This window comes from Syngnathus scovelli, chromosome 13 (genome assembly GCF_024217435.2).
Source record: "Syngnathus scovelli strain Florida chromosome 13, RoL_Ssco_1.2, whole genome shotgun sequence".
NCBI lineage: Eukaryota > Metazoa > Chordata > Actinopteri > Syngnathiformes > Syngnathidae > Syngnathus > Syngnathus scovelli.
The window spans coordinates 6,565,811-6,582,201 of NC_090859.1; the positions used below are offsets into that span (position 1 = coordinate 6,565,811).

At 43.4% G+C, this 16,391-nt stretch overlaps 1 protein-coding gene across 2 annotated transcripts in view; it reads left to right on the forward strand.

The window, feature by feature from the left end:
• Window positions 1–81: 81 nt before the first annotated feature.
• LOC137840852 (collagen alpha-1(XI) chain-like) overlaps window positions 82–16,391 on the forward strand; it is a 31,013-nt gene continuing 14,703 nt past the window's right edge. The window contains exon 1 of one of the 2 annotated variants that reach the window (XM_068652733.1): window positions 82–583. In XM_068652733.1, the coding sequence (XP_068508834.1) occupies window positions 409–583 (175 nt within the window). In that variant the 5' untranslated portion in view covers window positions 82–408. Of the gene's footprint in view, window positions 584–12,546; window positions 12,684–16,391 lie in introns of those variants that run through there. The other variant, XM_068652734.1, reaches the window with a different exon arrangement.

Consider the following 16,391-nt stretch of genomic DNA (forward strand, 5'->3'; position numbering starts at 1 on the left):
ATGCTCGTGACCAGATTTGGGTTTCTGAAAAAGAGGACACCTTTGGGAGGGGGCGTGGTCATTTTCAGTGGGCGGGGTCATTATGGGGTCTTTGGGGGAGAGGGTAATTTGTGTCATGTTATGACACACATGACATGTTGTCTGTATAGCAATTGTATTTATTGCCCCCCACCCTAAAAAAAAAAAAAAAAAACATATTTACAATAACAAAAAGGTAAAGGCCTCCTATTCAGTCCTCTTGCGGGCTGCGTTTGGAGAAATGCAGGGTTCCAATTGGACACATAGGAGAACGTGGGCGGATCTTGTCTAGCTTCATAATTTGATTTAGCCCAGGGGTCAAACAGTTGCCGGTTGAAGTGGAGGAAAAGAGAGAACCGGACAGGTAAAAAGACCAGCGAAGACAGTCGCATGCTTTATCCACAACACACTTTGGCACCGGAATACACGATGGAGATGCTATCCTGGTGGCCTCAGTGGACGCTCTCACTTCTTGGTCTTAGTAGCTTGTGCTGGAGCACCTCAGAATATTTCTCAACCTTACTTGATTACGGAGGAGACTCTGGTTCCGGGATGCTGCACACGGGTAAGAGAAGCCTCCATACATAGATAAGCCTCCATACTAGCAATCAAATTATTCACTCATTTTAACGAGTCCCAAAATGTCATAAAAAGTTTGAATAATTGAATAATTATTGATTGAGAGACACTTTATTCCTTCACGACATTCAAAGGACCTCTGCTACAAGCAGCAAAGTTTTATTGTCCCTAATTGCCCTTGCTGTACTTTAGGAGTAATTGATCAATTTGACGCGCGGTTATGTGTGCTTGGTTATGTGCACAACAATGTGCACATTGATTATGATTTAACGTATAAATCATATATATATACATATATACATACATACATACATACATACATACATACATACATACATACATACATACATACATACATACATATATACATACATACAGAAAAGATAATTGGAATCAACCTCCCATTTATCCAAGACTTGTACCTGTCCAGGACCAGGAAACGTGCAAGTAACATCTCAACAGACCCTTCGCACCCAGGTTGCAGCCTGTTTGAACTACTCCCCTCCGGACGCCGTTATAGAGCTCTGTACACTAAAACCAGCAGACACAGAGACAGCTTCTTCCCCCAGGCTGTCGCTCTGATGAACTCACACCACTCTTAGAGTCTCAGAGTCATTACTGTGCAATAACATCCCGCTTTCCACACCTTTTTTGTCTACACTGTTTGTACTATGTGTCCTCTCTGCATCCATTGCAGCCTGGTCATCCAAGAAGAGGGACCCTCCCATCTGTGGTCTATTCTCAAGGTTTCTCATTTCCCCTAGCTGGAGTTTTGAGTTTTTCCTTGCCCTCTTGGGAGTTTAAGATCAGTTTAAGATCAGGGTGTGTTGGAGAATATCTTTCGTTCTTCACATGTCCTGAGTGTTGTTGTTAGTCACCTAAATGTTGAACAGAGGCTGTGATTTACCGAAGTCAAATTCCTTGTTTGGCACGCTCAAACATGGCGAATAAAAAAACTCTTGAATCTTGAATCTTGAATATATATATATATACTAAAATACAATTTTATGGATTCCTACCCGATGAAGGACTTCGAATGGAAAATAGCACTTCTACTAAATCCGATATAACCATCTTATTGTTTATGATGTGACAATGATTTACTGTCCTTTAAATCAACTCATTCATTCGTTCATTCATTCATATGTATCAAGTATTTACAAAATAAAACAGCAGCAATGACAACTTGCTTTTCAGTTTGAACAATAAATGTATTGTCGTTGGAGCATATTGAATTGATTATACTTTAGGTTGAAAAGGAATTCCCAATTATTTATGATTGGTCACTTTCTAGAGAATTTCTAGGCCACGTCCAGTTGAAATTCCCAATATCTGTAACCTTGTTGCCATTTTCACATGGATGCATTTCACATATTAAATTATCCACCTCTAAATTCAGGAATTTGGGTTTGCACAAAACAGCCCAAAGTTGGGTCAACCCAACTTCCTAGGTTGGTCCAATTGTCAGCCCTGCACTTTTATCGGTGTGGAAATAATAATCATCCATCCATCCATCCATTTTCTGAACCGCTTAGTCCCCACGGGGGTCGCGGGTGTGCTGGAGCCTATCCCAGCCGTCATCGGGCAGTAGGCGGGGGACACCCTGAACTGGTTGCCAGCCAATCGCAGGGCACACAGAGACAGTCAACCAATCGCACTCACACTCACACCTAGGGACAATTTGGAGTGATCAATCGGCCTACCAAGCATGTTTTTGGAATGTGGGAGGAAACCGGAGTGCCCGGAGAAAACCCACGCGGGCCCGGGGAGAACATGCAAACTCCACACAGGGAGGGCCGGAGGTGGAATCGAACCCGCACCCTCCTAACTGTGAGGCGGACGTGCTACCCAGTGCGCCACCGAGCCGCCCGAAATAATAATCATTCAATCATTAAATTTCTATTAATTGCTTAGCCCAAGAACTCAGTTGGTCTTTTTTGGACAGCACACAATCACTTTCAATTGTGCAAATAGAAACAGGAGGTGAATCCGATTCGTACATGTTCCATCTTTTGGAAGGATTTGAATGTGCCATCTAGACTAAGTTAAACACAACATCCCGGCGGCTTGACTCTCTCAGCAGCGTTTGTTTTCTCAGAATTGTTGATAGAGTGACAGAAGTGCACACGCTGTTGCGTTTACATTGTGTTGAACTTCTCTAATCCTATCATGACCTGCTGAAATTGATCTCAGATTGGCACTGTGCCAGGCGCCTGAGTGAGTTACGTCTGAATTCCTCAGCAACACACTGTTTGTTTTGCTGCTTGGTTTGCTGCTCATTTCATCTTTTGCGTAATCTTTCTGTTATATAGCAGAGGGAAACGCATCTTGTCCTCTATAGAACTTCAACTTCTTAAGTGTGACTGTAGTCTGATTTTGTAATGCAGAGTAATATGACCTCTATGATCGGTTTCATCATGTTCCAGATATACGTATCTCACCAATGTTGAGAGCTGCTGTTTCTCTGTCAAAAATCCAAAGAATGAATAAATAGAGTTCTTCAAGATGCCTAGCAGACAGTATATATATTTGATTGTCGCCTAATTTTTCCTATAAATTACATTTAGCTCATCCGCCTCACAGTTCACCGGTGCAGGGTTCGATTTGGGAAAAGGAAAGAAAAAATCTTTATCAGTGACGGGAAGGCTAATGGTTTCGGAGAAAGCAAGGATCTCAAGCTTATGGGTGAAAGATAGAAGAGATTAGGTCATGCCTCGGGCCTGCATGGCTTTCCCCCCCGACAGGCTCACTCATCTTGTACTATAACACATGACACAGCAGCGTGAATTTGGGGATTTTGTCTGCCAGTTAAATGAAAGATGTGTTGGATTTTGTCCACAATTTAGGGAGTGCATTATCTGCGCCTCACGGTAAAAGCCATTGCCAATCACCTGTTATCCAATTTACTCAATGCGTGCTCGTTTCATTTCTTCAGATTTAGGGAAATGCTAAGACACTGAAGCAGAAATTAGACTTACACAGGTTGGTTGAGTTCAATCACAATTCTTGTCCAAAAAGCTCAGTTTTCAGGAAAGTACAATACAGCGCTGGGCCCTTCAAGAGCGGAAAGTCTCCATTCAGAAAAGGCAACGTTCAAGGTTCTTTGGTTAGCTTATATCAGTTGCACATGCCAGTGTAGGCCAAGTTTGATGGGTGATGAGTCTTTGGGGTGGGGCAAGTTCGCCATGGGAGTGGGTGCGGGTTATGGGCGATTCGGTGTGTGTGTGGGGGCTGTTGTCTTCCATCCTGTCTTTCGGCCTTGGCGATCATCTTTGGCCGAGTCCTTGGCTGGCTCCCTCTGGCACCTGCTGGTTTTATCTCCACGTGACCTTCCTGTGAACATTCTTCTCCAATCTTGGACATACACTGTCGTACCTCATTCTTTCAATTTTGTCATTTTGTACGAAATTATGTTAGCTTTTGGCTGTGACATCATTAATCTATTGCTGTTCTTTTGATACTTCATGTCTTTGCTTATTCTTAGTTTAATCATGCTTCCAACCGTATCTTTTCTTTGTTAGGCAAAATATTTCCCTCTGTGCAGAGCGTTCAGTAGTAATCAAAAACTGGCGTCTAGCATTAGTCAAAACATAAGATACAATAAGTACTGAACGGTCAAGACGACTCTGGCCGTGTCCATGATTTAGAGAAAAAACATCAGGCATGCATTACACAGTTCCTTAAGGGTCATTAAGCTATTTAGGCAATATATCAAAAGTCATTTGTTATTTCAAAGTGCTCAGAAATATATATCAGATCATAAAGTTATAAAAACCTTTCTCATCACCACTTATCAAAAATGTCTAGTTATCTCTTCTTTATTGATTTGGTGTGTAGGTATAATTATAAGCTTAAAGTGTTTCTTTTATTGATTTAATATGTGAATATACTTTTCTGCTCATGTACTTTATTCAATGAGGTTTGAGCATATCTGTTTTTGTAGCTAGGTAGGACTTTTTGTATTTCGACCCCATTCCTTCAGATGCAACCATAATGATGATAATACTTAATGAAAAAATAATAATGAAACGAGAAGCCCTTTGAACAAAATAAATCAGTAACCTAACACAAAAATGTATTTTTCATTTTGGGTTGTTAAATGTAATTATAACTATTCACGTGTGAACCCTTGAAGCAAAATTCCATTGCAAGTGATATAGCTTAAACATTGCGCTGTCAAAGCAGCTTTGATTTGACTTCATCTAACACTACAACTGTGTGCGTTATCAGCAAGAACATACCTCAGCTCCAATCTTTCATTCTGTCTGAAATGAATCTGTGGAGTTTCTCAACCTTTTCTAAGGTCTCATCTAGATCCTGAACAGATGTGGCTTGACTAATAGTGCAACTTTGTTTTCATTTTGTTACATTTTTGAGGAGTGATACTCAAGAGTTAAATGTTAATATACGTAGATGTGCTTCTCACGATCTGAAAGTTCATACCGTACCCCGTGACCTTTTCTTTCTTTTTTTTTTTTACTGGATATCAAAAACACTCATGGGATAATTCAAGATTGGTGGACATATAATGAACTTTATCAACCGGCTGCATTGCAGCTCTAGCCAATGACAACAATTTTTGTTATTGTTGGCAAATCACCGGATGAGCTAACACAGAGAAATTACATGCTTTAATTTTTTTTATGAAAGGCCACATTTAAAAATTCATCAACATCAAAAGTGATGATAGTTTTTAATATTTAGATAATTAGGTTACATTATTCTTATAATGTGTCTTGACAGACATTGCAGACATTTAACATTAAATTTGTTAAACAATAAATTCACACACACATACGCATGCACACACGCACACGCATACATACGCGCGCACACACACACACACACACGCACACACACACACACGCGCACACACACACACACACACACACACACACACACACACACACACGCACGTGTACTCAAGGATAAAGATTTGATTTGTGTATTACACACATTTTGACTTGTCTAGTCAGTCTATAAAGAAACCTTTTGACTTTTAATAGTATCAGTTGACATCAAAATGAAAGGCATTAAGCCAAAGCAGATCAAAAACCCAGCGACACACAATTCTCCTCAAGCGGATTATGATGTCATTGCCAGGATAATGCCAGCTGCAAGCCGGGGCATCTGCATCCAATGAAATGAAAAAATGCTGTTTCTTGGTGAACCACAGATCCATGATCTGCTGCCCATTAACTCATAATAACATGCGGTCAGAGGAGGCAAGGGAGGCCGTGCCTCCCCTGCCATCATGAAAAGTTTATGATTAAAAGTTTATTATTTTAAGTCAATTTCCTTTTAATTTCAGTAGTTTTGTATCATTTTGAACCAAAATTGCTGAATTTTTATAGTTATTTTAAAACCGAAGACAATTCACTCGGAGGAGCCAACTTCCTGCCTTGCCTCCTCTGAGGATTGCGTAATCACACGGCTGCCTATGCTGACAGGCTATGCAGTTAGACCAGGTATGGGCAAACTATGGCCCGCGGGCCACATCCGGCCCACGGGACCGTTTAATCCGGCCCGCCAACCCTAAATAAATTGTATTATTAAACTTTTTTTTTTTTTTTTTTTCGGTAATTTTGCCTGCAATGACTGCGTTTCCCCAGTAGATGGGGAACCACTCGCCTGCGCATTTACTACCGGAAGCCGTGTCAGAAAGCTCGGTGCACACTCACAAGTGCGTGTACGTACTCAATATACGGAAATGGCGCACTCGCGCTCTATTTGTATCAGTGCCGAATTTAGAGCGTGGGCTGTGACGACAGCATTCTTGTAATTTGCGCGCCGAGCTTTCGGATACAGTTTTACGCTAAAGCCACCCACAAACCTTCCCCTGGAATCCTTCCATTAAAATGAGTCGCCCAAGGAAAAGCAAGGTGGACACTGAGTGCCGAGTGTTTAAAAAGAGTGGCCAATTTGGCTCGACGTACGCGACGTGACGTTCAGCCACATGAACATCAACATCAACCCGTCACAGATCTAGGTAAACGGACCAACACCTCGGATCTCTCCTAAGAATTGCCACAACAAATTTTACTCCAGACTATGACACACTAGCAAAAAAAGGGAGACAAACAACACTGTTCCCACTGAAAATGAAGGGGAGGCTTTCAAGTTTGTTGTAAAAAAATGCATTTTGAATATGATCTGTACAAATGGCAGGGATTGAAACTAGCGACCATTCTCATTTTCAAACAATGCATGATGCTCAAGGACATTGATGCACCACCTGTTTGTGACTAATCTTAACCTGTAAAGTTCTTAAGGCTTACTTTAAGGAAGTGTTTCCCGTTTCCTCACCTCTGTTACCAGGTGTTTGTGAGTTAAAACTCTGCTCTGATTTTCACATACCCCTCACCGTGTTGACGTTTTGATTACTTTATTTAGATGTATGCTTTCACCGATTCTTCAAGATGATATATTTGGTCAGAATGTTTGCCGTTTGATGTGATCTCATAAGATAAACATCTTTCATTAATCTGACCTGCAGGCACTGAAGTGATGGAGACTGTTATTCATAATAACAGTGTCGTATTTTATGAGAATCACTGATAACAGTTTTTTAGGGATTTTTTTTTTTTTTAATGCTGTTAATAAATGCATTTGTTTTCAAAAAACCTTTTTTGAATATCCACGCTTTACTACCTACTAAAGGCCAAAACCTTTTATGCAATGACCTTTACAGGTCGTTTATATTACTTCACACAAACACTACATCCATCTGCTCCTGGTTCGGCCCCCCGGTCAAAATTTAGAACCCAATTCGGCCCGCAAGTCAAAAAGTTTGCCCACCCCTGAGTTAGACTGAACTGCTGTCTGTCTCAATGTCGCTGTTTAAGTGTTCAAACACTGTGGCTATATGAACTAATTTCTGTAGTCACGCTGATATATATGTAATATCTAGTGTTTTTTGTCATCTGTCTGTAACGTCGTGTTTCTTTTCACAGGTGTCAAACTCAAGGCCCGGGGGCCAGATACGGCCCGCCACATCATTTTATGTGGTCCGCGAAGACAAATTGTGCATCAAATTCGTGTGTAATTACTAGAATTGCAAAGTGTCTTCATTTTTAATAATATCTGTTTTTTTTTAAATATTTGACCAGTTTTTACTCATCTGAGTTGAAAACGAGTTATTTGTCAGTTTGTTTTGTAGCTTTTACTGTATATAATATGAGGTGCTCATACATTTATTTGGGTTGACAGTCATAATGGCCCTCCGAAAGAAGCTATGACCACAATGCGGCCCGCGAAAAAAATGAGTTTGACACCCCTGTGTTATTGTCAACACGTGACATTTAGATAGCCTGGAGAAACATAATACAAGACCTGCATTGCAGGGTCATATTATCACTGGTTGGTTTCAGTTGTTCAGTGTGCCGGTTTGTTCTGAGTATTTTGTAGTTAACATGACTTACAACCAGTCTGAAAATACAAGAGTGACATGTAAAAGCAATTTCGAAGTGAGCTCTCATGTGCACATGTGATTATCTGGTGTTGAATACATGGGCCTGCAAATGCAATACTACTGCGGCATTAATCGTCAGGATGGGATTTCCCCTCCTTCCGTAGTGTCGTTAATGTTTAACCCCTTCCGATTCCTGTGTTTTGTGTACCGGAACTAGCTATAGGAAGTAGCCACAAGGTGGCACAAATCCCCTGCAGACTCTTCAACTTTCCAGCCTCCTGCACGCGGGGCTGCTGCTTTGTAAAGTTTATTTATTTTTAATGTTTTTTTGTGACAGGCTCCAGTGTTCTTAAACAGTACTTTGAATGGATTACATTGATAGCAACAAGAGAGAAGAATAGATGACAGGAAGCAATGTTGTCTCTGTTTGGCGTTCCAGAAAATTTTCAATGAGCTGAACTGAGTTGTTGTCTCTTGTAGCCTCAGGTTTTGCCTCCTTGACATAATTGAAAGAAACAACAGCCGGGAAAAAATAAGCAGAAATCTGCAGTACAAAAACAAGTTTCTTCCTTCATCCTATCGGGTGTCTACTTGAAATGCAGAACTTCTATGTTCGACACTGGATAAAGACCATTCGTCCAATATCGATTTAATGTCTATTTTCATTTGCTTCCTTTATTTAAGTGCTGAACGATTTGTCACACATTCCCAATTATCACCATGTTCAGTGCTCTGTTGAACATAACCACTTATGCAGGCACTCAAATTGCATATGAACTACAGTGTAAGTGTCAACACAAGGTGGCGACAATATGAAATTACCATTCTGATTAAATGTTTGCTGTACTTCAAATCTACACTGGGTGTTGTTTTGACGGTCTTTCTTTGTGCTGCTTGTGAATATGCACATGCCATTATACCATCTCAATTGAGGCGGAACATATCTAATCAAATTGTAACCCCATTGAATCGAACCAAACTGAATCGCTCTGACAATACATGTATGCATGTCAGATTGTTTCAGTCACTGCATATCAATCAAAATCATGACAGGACCACCCTTCTCTAGTTTGTGGATTGAAGTACGTTACTGGAAACAAATGATGATCATTTCTCCCCGGTGGACACTTTTGGGCTGTTGCAGATGAGTGCATGTTGAAGGATTCTGAGACAGAAGTTTATCGTGTCTGGTACCGAGTGAGCCATTGGGCCTTGTTATAAATACAGCTGTGATATGCATTCACTGCATTTGCTGGGCTTTCTCCAGCTCTCCACTGGACTATTAGATCTGTTAATAGGCATGTCGTCACAGATTTTATGTAATTCTCTCAAAGGGACACACACAAACAGAAGGTTTATGAATTACATGCCGAGATGGGGAATCTGTGTGTTGTTCACAGTGCACTCCTTTGGTAACTTTCAGTTTGGCTAGAGATGTAGCCTTCACTTAAAGCAGGGGTGTCAAATTCATTTTTTTCGCGGGCCGCATTGTAGTCATAGCTTCTTTCGGAGGGCCATTATGACTGTCAACCCAAATAAATGTATGAGCACCTCGTATTATATACAGTAAAAGCTACAAAACAAACTGACAAATAACTGGTTTTTAAATCAGACGAGTAAAAACTGGTTAAATATAAAAAAAAAAGACATTATTAAAAGTGAAGACAATTTCCAATTCTAGTAATGACACACAAATGTGATGCACAGTTTGTCTTCGCAGGCTACATAAAATGATGTGGCGGGCCGTATCTGGCCCCCGGGCCTTGAGTTTGACACCTGTGGCTTAAAGCATCAGTGGAAAACCATAGGAATGCATATTTCCCTGTACTCATTCATTTCTTTCATTATTGATCTGGTGATACTTGGTCAGGATGCTGATATTTTTCCATCAGAGCAGGTGCAAGTCTTTAATGACCTTCCCATTTGAGTTTCCTCCATTTACGCAAGCAGGGTCGGGTAGTTGTGCCAGCTCTGTCTTAAAAGCTGCTCTATCTGTCACTCCATCCGCGCGTGCGCCCTGACGTCAGCCTCATCGTTATTCCACAGATCTAGTATATAACTATATTATAGCGTTAACAAAGTACAAGGAAAGGTGTGGGTTTGGTAAAAGTCTCTTTATTTGACAAAACAAGAGTTCAACAAGCCAACAAGTACTGAACTGTAACAATAAAAACATATACAAGTTGCGATACGAAATAAAATATATCAAATAACTATAATATAAATAGTTCACCACTACACGGCCCCAAGCATGGACTTCCAGGTGTATGGCGGCGTGACTTCCATCCCCGGAGGTGGCACTTCCAGCCACGGAGGTGGAAGAGAGCTCCATAGAATAGGACCGGGCGTGCGTAAAAGCCACGTCCAAGCCCCATCCACCGTCCCCGGACAGCCATCCGGCCGAGCGCCGTCCCCCGACTTCATTCAAAGTAGGTGAAAGAAAGCTCCATAGAGTAGGACCGGGCGTGTGTAAAAGCCATAATAGTTTTTCAAACCTTCTTTGTCACTCCAAATCATTAAATCCTTCAAACTCTTTGTCCTTACAAACAAAGCCGCTAATGATGCTGGTTGTACGTGGGGCCCTTCGTCATCCCGCGATCGAATCTTTGTCTTTATGTAAACAATCACCACGCCGCGCCACTGACGTCACTTGAAATTCAAATTACAGTAATCCCTTGCTACATCGCGGTTCGTTTATCGCAGTTTAACTTTTTTTTTTGAATTTTGAAAATTTTCGAAAAAATTCACATATAAGTTGCTCCTCAGTATAAGTCGCCCCCCACCCGAACTATGAAAAAAAACGCGACTTATAGTTTGAAAATTACAGTACTTATTGATATTAAAAAGGGGTATATGTGTTCAATATATTGTTGTTGGCTTCCGTCAGTCTCGAGAGACTATGGATTATGTGCCTTGGTGGTCATTGGTTGCTGGACCTGCAGTTCCTTCTGTGACTGAAGAGTCCAATTCTGGAGCCGCATGCCCTGTTGCAGATGTCACAGCTAAAGGCAGTAGAGTTTCGGGGTAGCTGAGCATCTCTTCTGTGTCTTTGAGCCCTTTTCTCTTCCATTTTCTTCTCTCTGTTCTCTTCCGTTTTCTTGATGACTGATTTGGTAACGGCTTTCCACCCTGAGCGATCTGCGGCCAGTGTCTCAAATTGTGCTGGTGCGATGTTGCCCTCCTTCAAGCTCCGTTTACAAACATCTTTGAAGCGGAGAAGTGGTCTTCCGAGTGGTCTAGAACCAGAGGCGAGCTCACCATACAATATGTCTTTGGGAAGTCGACCATCTTGCATACGGGATACATGGCCAATCCACCGCAGACGTCTGTTTGTAAGGATGGCAAACATGCTGGAAATTCCTGCTCTGGTCAAGACCTCTTTGTTGGAAACGTGATCCTGCCATGAGATGTTGAGGATTCTCCTTAGACAGCGCTGGTGAAAACTGTTCAACTTGCGTGCCTGATGACTATACAGCGTCCAGGTCTCGCTCCCATATAGAAGTGTATTCAGCACGCAGGCCTGATACACTGAGATCTTGGTTTTGATGGTGAGCGAGCTATTTTCCCACACCCTTTTTGCTAGGCGGGCTACCACCGATGAGGCCTTGCCGATTCTGACATCGATCTCTTTGACGAGGCTGAGACTGTTAGAGATGTTGGAGCCAAGGTAGGTGAAATCTTCGACCACATCGAGGCAACAGTTGTCAATTGAGATGTGAGGGGTAGAGCTGACACCTTGGGCTAAGATGTTCGTCTTCTTTATGCTGATTGTCAGACCGAACTCTCTACAAGCATGGGCGAAGGCATTTATAGGGTCTTGGAGGCCGGCTTCGGTATGTGATGTCAGTGCCGCATCATCCGCGAACAGCATTTCACGAATGAGAACTTTGCGCACGCGTGTTTTTGCTCGAAGGCGGGTAAGGTTAAATAGGCTGCCATCACTTCGGGTGTGCAGGTACACCCCTTCTTCGGATGTCTCGAAGGCATATCGTAGCAATAGTGAAAAAAAGATGCCAAAGAGAGTTGGGGCAAGGACGCAGCCTTGCTTTACCCCACTTGTAATTGGGAAGGGTTCAGATTTTAATCCATTGCACTGTACAGTACCTTTCATATCCTTGTGAAAGGAGACAATCAGTCTCAGCAATTTAGGAGGACAGCCAATTCTGTGCAGGAGTGTGAACAGACCCGTTCTACTGACCAAATCAAAGGCTTTCGTTAGGTCTATGAAGTCGATATACAGTGGTCGCTGTTGCTCACGACACTTCTCTTGCAGTTGCCTTAATGAGAAGATCATGTCGATGGTGGATCTCCCTGTTCTAAACCCACACTGGGATTCTGGATAAATCCGTTCAGCCAGTGGATAGAGTCTGTTTAGTATAACTCGGGCAAATGTCTTTCCCACGACAGAGAGTAGGGATATTCCGCGATAGTTGTTGCAAACACTTCTATCGCCTTTGTTCTTGTATAGTGTGATGATCTTGGCATCTCTCATGTCTTGAGGCACGTTTCCTTCATCCCAGCACTGTAAGAGTAGCTTGTGGAGATGCACGAGGAGGCTGGTTTGTTTGGCTGCTTTGATGACCTCTGGGGGGATGCCGTCATTTCCTGGATAGGGAATTGACAGCCTTATACAGCTCCTGAATAGTGGGCGGTTCATCAAGCTCTTCCATGACAGGTAGTGGTGTTATGCCTTTCACAGCATTTACCGTGACTTCAGTTTCCCTCGTTAAAAGCTCTTGGTAATGCTCAGCCCATCTGTCCATTTGTTTGGTTCGATCTGTAATGATTGAACCAGTGCTTGACTTTAGAGGGGCAGTTTTGGTGACAGTGGGGCCGAATGCTATTTTCATCCCATTATACATTGCCCGGATATTGCCACAATCAGCAGAAGTTTGGATATTCTGGCATATACTCTGCCAGTATTTATTTGCGCACTGCCTGGCAATCTTCTGGGTGTCAGCTCTGGCTTTCCTCAGAGCTGCAAGTGTTTTGTCACTGGGATTGGCTTTGTAGTTGAGGAGGGCTGATCGTTTACGTGAGATGGCCGGTTCAAGATTCATGATTCCCGCTTCAAACCAATCTGGGTTCATCTTCGTTCTTATTCCAAAGGAGTCGAGAGCAGTTGTGTATATTGCACTTCGCATGTGATTCCATTTTTCTTCTGCACTGCCAGTTGAGCATTTGTTAAGGGCTTCTTCGATGTTAACAGCAAAGCTTTTAATTAACTGAGGGTCCTGGGTCTTGGTTGTGTTTATGCGAGGCTGGCCCTTTGGCTTTGATCTATGAGCTTGTTTGGGTTGGAGGCATACTTTACTGGCGACCAAAGCATGGTCTGTATCGCAGTCTGCGCTGTGATAGCTGCGAGTGATGTTGACGCAGTTGAGGAAGGATCGTCGAGTGATAATGAGATCCAGTTGATGCCAGTGACGAGATCTAGGGTGCCGCCATGACACTCTGTGGCTGGGCTTTGTAAAGAAGAACGTATTTGTGATGCAGAGATCATGAAAGGAGCATAGTTCCAACAATCTTTGCCCATTTTCGTTCACCTTGCCAACTCCAAACTGGCCAATACAGCAGGGCCAAGAGGAATTGTCCGAGCCAACACAAGCATTGAAGTCTCCCAGCAGGACCAGGTGCTCAGATGCAGGTATTTCCCTGATGAAGGTCTCAGGCTCGTCGTAGAATTGGTCTTTTCCTCTTCTGATGAGGTGAGTGTTGGGGCGTAGGCGCTCACGATGTTTACAAGGCCAGACGTGGTTTCAATGTGCATGATGAGGATGCGGGCGGTGCCCACTGTTGGTGGCGTGCAAGCAGGCAGGAGGAAGTTCCTCACTGCGAAACCTACACCATGCATACGATGTTCCCCTGGGGCCTTTCCTTGCCAGAAGAATGTGTAGTCTTTCTCTCTGATGCTGCCGTTGGATAATAGCCTGGTTTCTTGCAGTGCAGCAACGTCGATGTTCAGACGTGTCAGCTCGCGGTTGATGACGGCTGACTTTCTAGCATCGTTTATCTGTTTTGGGTCATTGGTGATCCCTGGACATAAAGTTCTAACATTCCATGTTGCCAGTCTAAGCGCTGGCGGCTTTGTTTTATTTTTATTATTGCTTGGTGCATGGATTACAGTCAGCACCTAATTGGCTAGGGGCTGCCCAGCTTAGGCGGGTGGTAGCTGACCAGTGGAATGCGATGATCCCTCCCACCGTTGGAGACAACCTGTAGCGCCTGAGCTGACGCCAATTGTCTCAGGCTTAGAACTCGTAACTGCTGTCTCCCGAATTGTTTCTGTCACTAAGACAGCGACAATGAGTGACCTATCCAAGGCACAGGCCTGGGCACAGTGTATGGAGACCTTGGGTTGCCCAGTCGTCAAGATCCCCCTCTCGGCTTTGTTGGTGTGGTCCAGAGGAATGCAAGCAATACATTTGGCACCAACTGGGCTGCAGGAGCTGCCGGAGTCAGTGAGCGTTCTACACTGGTCCGCCTTCGGGGCCCCACTCCTGATTTGTGAGGTTTACTCCTCTACACTTGGCCGTTGGGTCTGGGACCTCCTCCGCCCTCTGGCCGTTGGCTGCTCATGCAGCTCCTCCGCCCAGTGTCGTAATGCAGTGTAGACATTCCGTAGGCTGGTTATTGGTTTGAGCGCCAATCGTTCGCTTTCGCACCTAGCTCATTTAGCGAAACCAGTGTCGCCACGAGGAGGCAGAGCTGAGGAGCTTGTCTGGCAGAGGTGATCAAGTTACACAAGCCTTATGGAGCCATTTTATAGGTCACCGGGAGCTTATCAACGAGAGCCCAGCTCCGGCATTACCAAACCATTTTGACACCAAGTGTCAAAGTTGTGTTCAATACTCACTTACTTACTATACTTACTTTGAAACAAAACATAAGCATGACTGGGTGACACTTCCCCTCTCTCCCCACTCATTTTTACCTCTCATCTTAATAGTTTGATCCTGTTATTATAACACTTGAAGAAAAACATGCATTTAAAGCATTTCCCTCGAGGCCATGAGGAAATTTTCTTTCATGAATCGGGCTAATATGGTTGGACTGATTGAGCTTTGAAAAGAAAACTATTGTGTTTGTCCATTATCTGGACTTACAGTTTTAGATGTTAATGTTTTCCATCAAAAATCACCATCCACGCCCACGTTTTTGCCTGCCATTTATTATCCAATGTACTCATCGATCATCTTAAAAAGTAATGATGTCCAACTAAAAGCTTATATTTGCAATTTTTGTTGATGTCCCCCCCCCCTCCCAATTCTCATATTTTCATGCTTAAATTAGCTCATAGCAAACTATTTGACCTCATGTCACGAGTTGTGGTTAAGGGCAAGAGTGCACCTATTTTAAATAATTTCTCGCTCTCGCTCACTCTAGTGACTAGAGCAGGGGTGGGCAAACTTTTTGACTGGTGGGCCGAATTTGGTTCTAAATTTTGATCGGGGGGCTGAACCAGGAGCAGATGGATGGAGTGTTTGTGTGAAATAAATAGAAATGCATAAAAGGTTTGTGCTTTTAATAGGTAGTAAAGCATAGATCAGTAGTTCTTAACCTTTTTGGAGGTACCAAACCCTATTAGTTTCATATGCGCATTCACCGAACCCCTCTTTGCCCCCCCAAAGGGGGGGGGGGGGCTCTCGTACCAGCAAATCAGTGTGACTTCTGCTGTTGCCTTTGCAAGACCAGTTCAGATATGCTTTATCGCGAATTTACATGACATTCAGGTGTGTTGGGCCATCCGCGGGGGAGGGGGGCGGGAATAGCATACCAGCGCTGCCGAACCCCTGAAGCCGACTCACCGAACCCCTAGGGTTCGATCGAACCCAGGTTAAGAACCACTGGCATAGATATTCTAAAAAAGCTTTTTGAAAACAAATGCATTTATTAACAGCATTAAAAAAATATTTCACCAAAAAACTATTATCAGTGATTCTCATTAAATACGACACTGTTATTATGAATAACTGACTGGGACTTGTTTAAGCAGGCAGCCACCTACAACGATTGGGCGGACATAGAGGAGTATACTCTGACTCTGTTACCTCTTACATCACGAAGTGCATCGATGATGTGACTTGCTCGAAATCCGTCGTCACTCGCGCGAACTGGAAGCCGTGGCTGACGGGGGCTGTCCTCAGACTGTTGAGGGCCAGAGACAAGGCTTTCAGAGCGGGGGATGAGGCTGGCTTGAGGACAGCGAGGGCCGACCTGTCCCGAGGCATCAAAGAAGCGAATAAGGCGTTCTCGTGCAAGGTCTCCACCCACTTCAAGGACAGCAAGGACGCACGTAGCCTTTGGCGGGGCATTCAGACCATCACGGACTACAAGCCCGCGCCGAGGAGCTGTGAGGGCGACGTCCGTCTGCTGAACGATC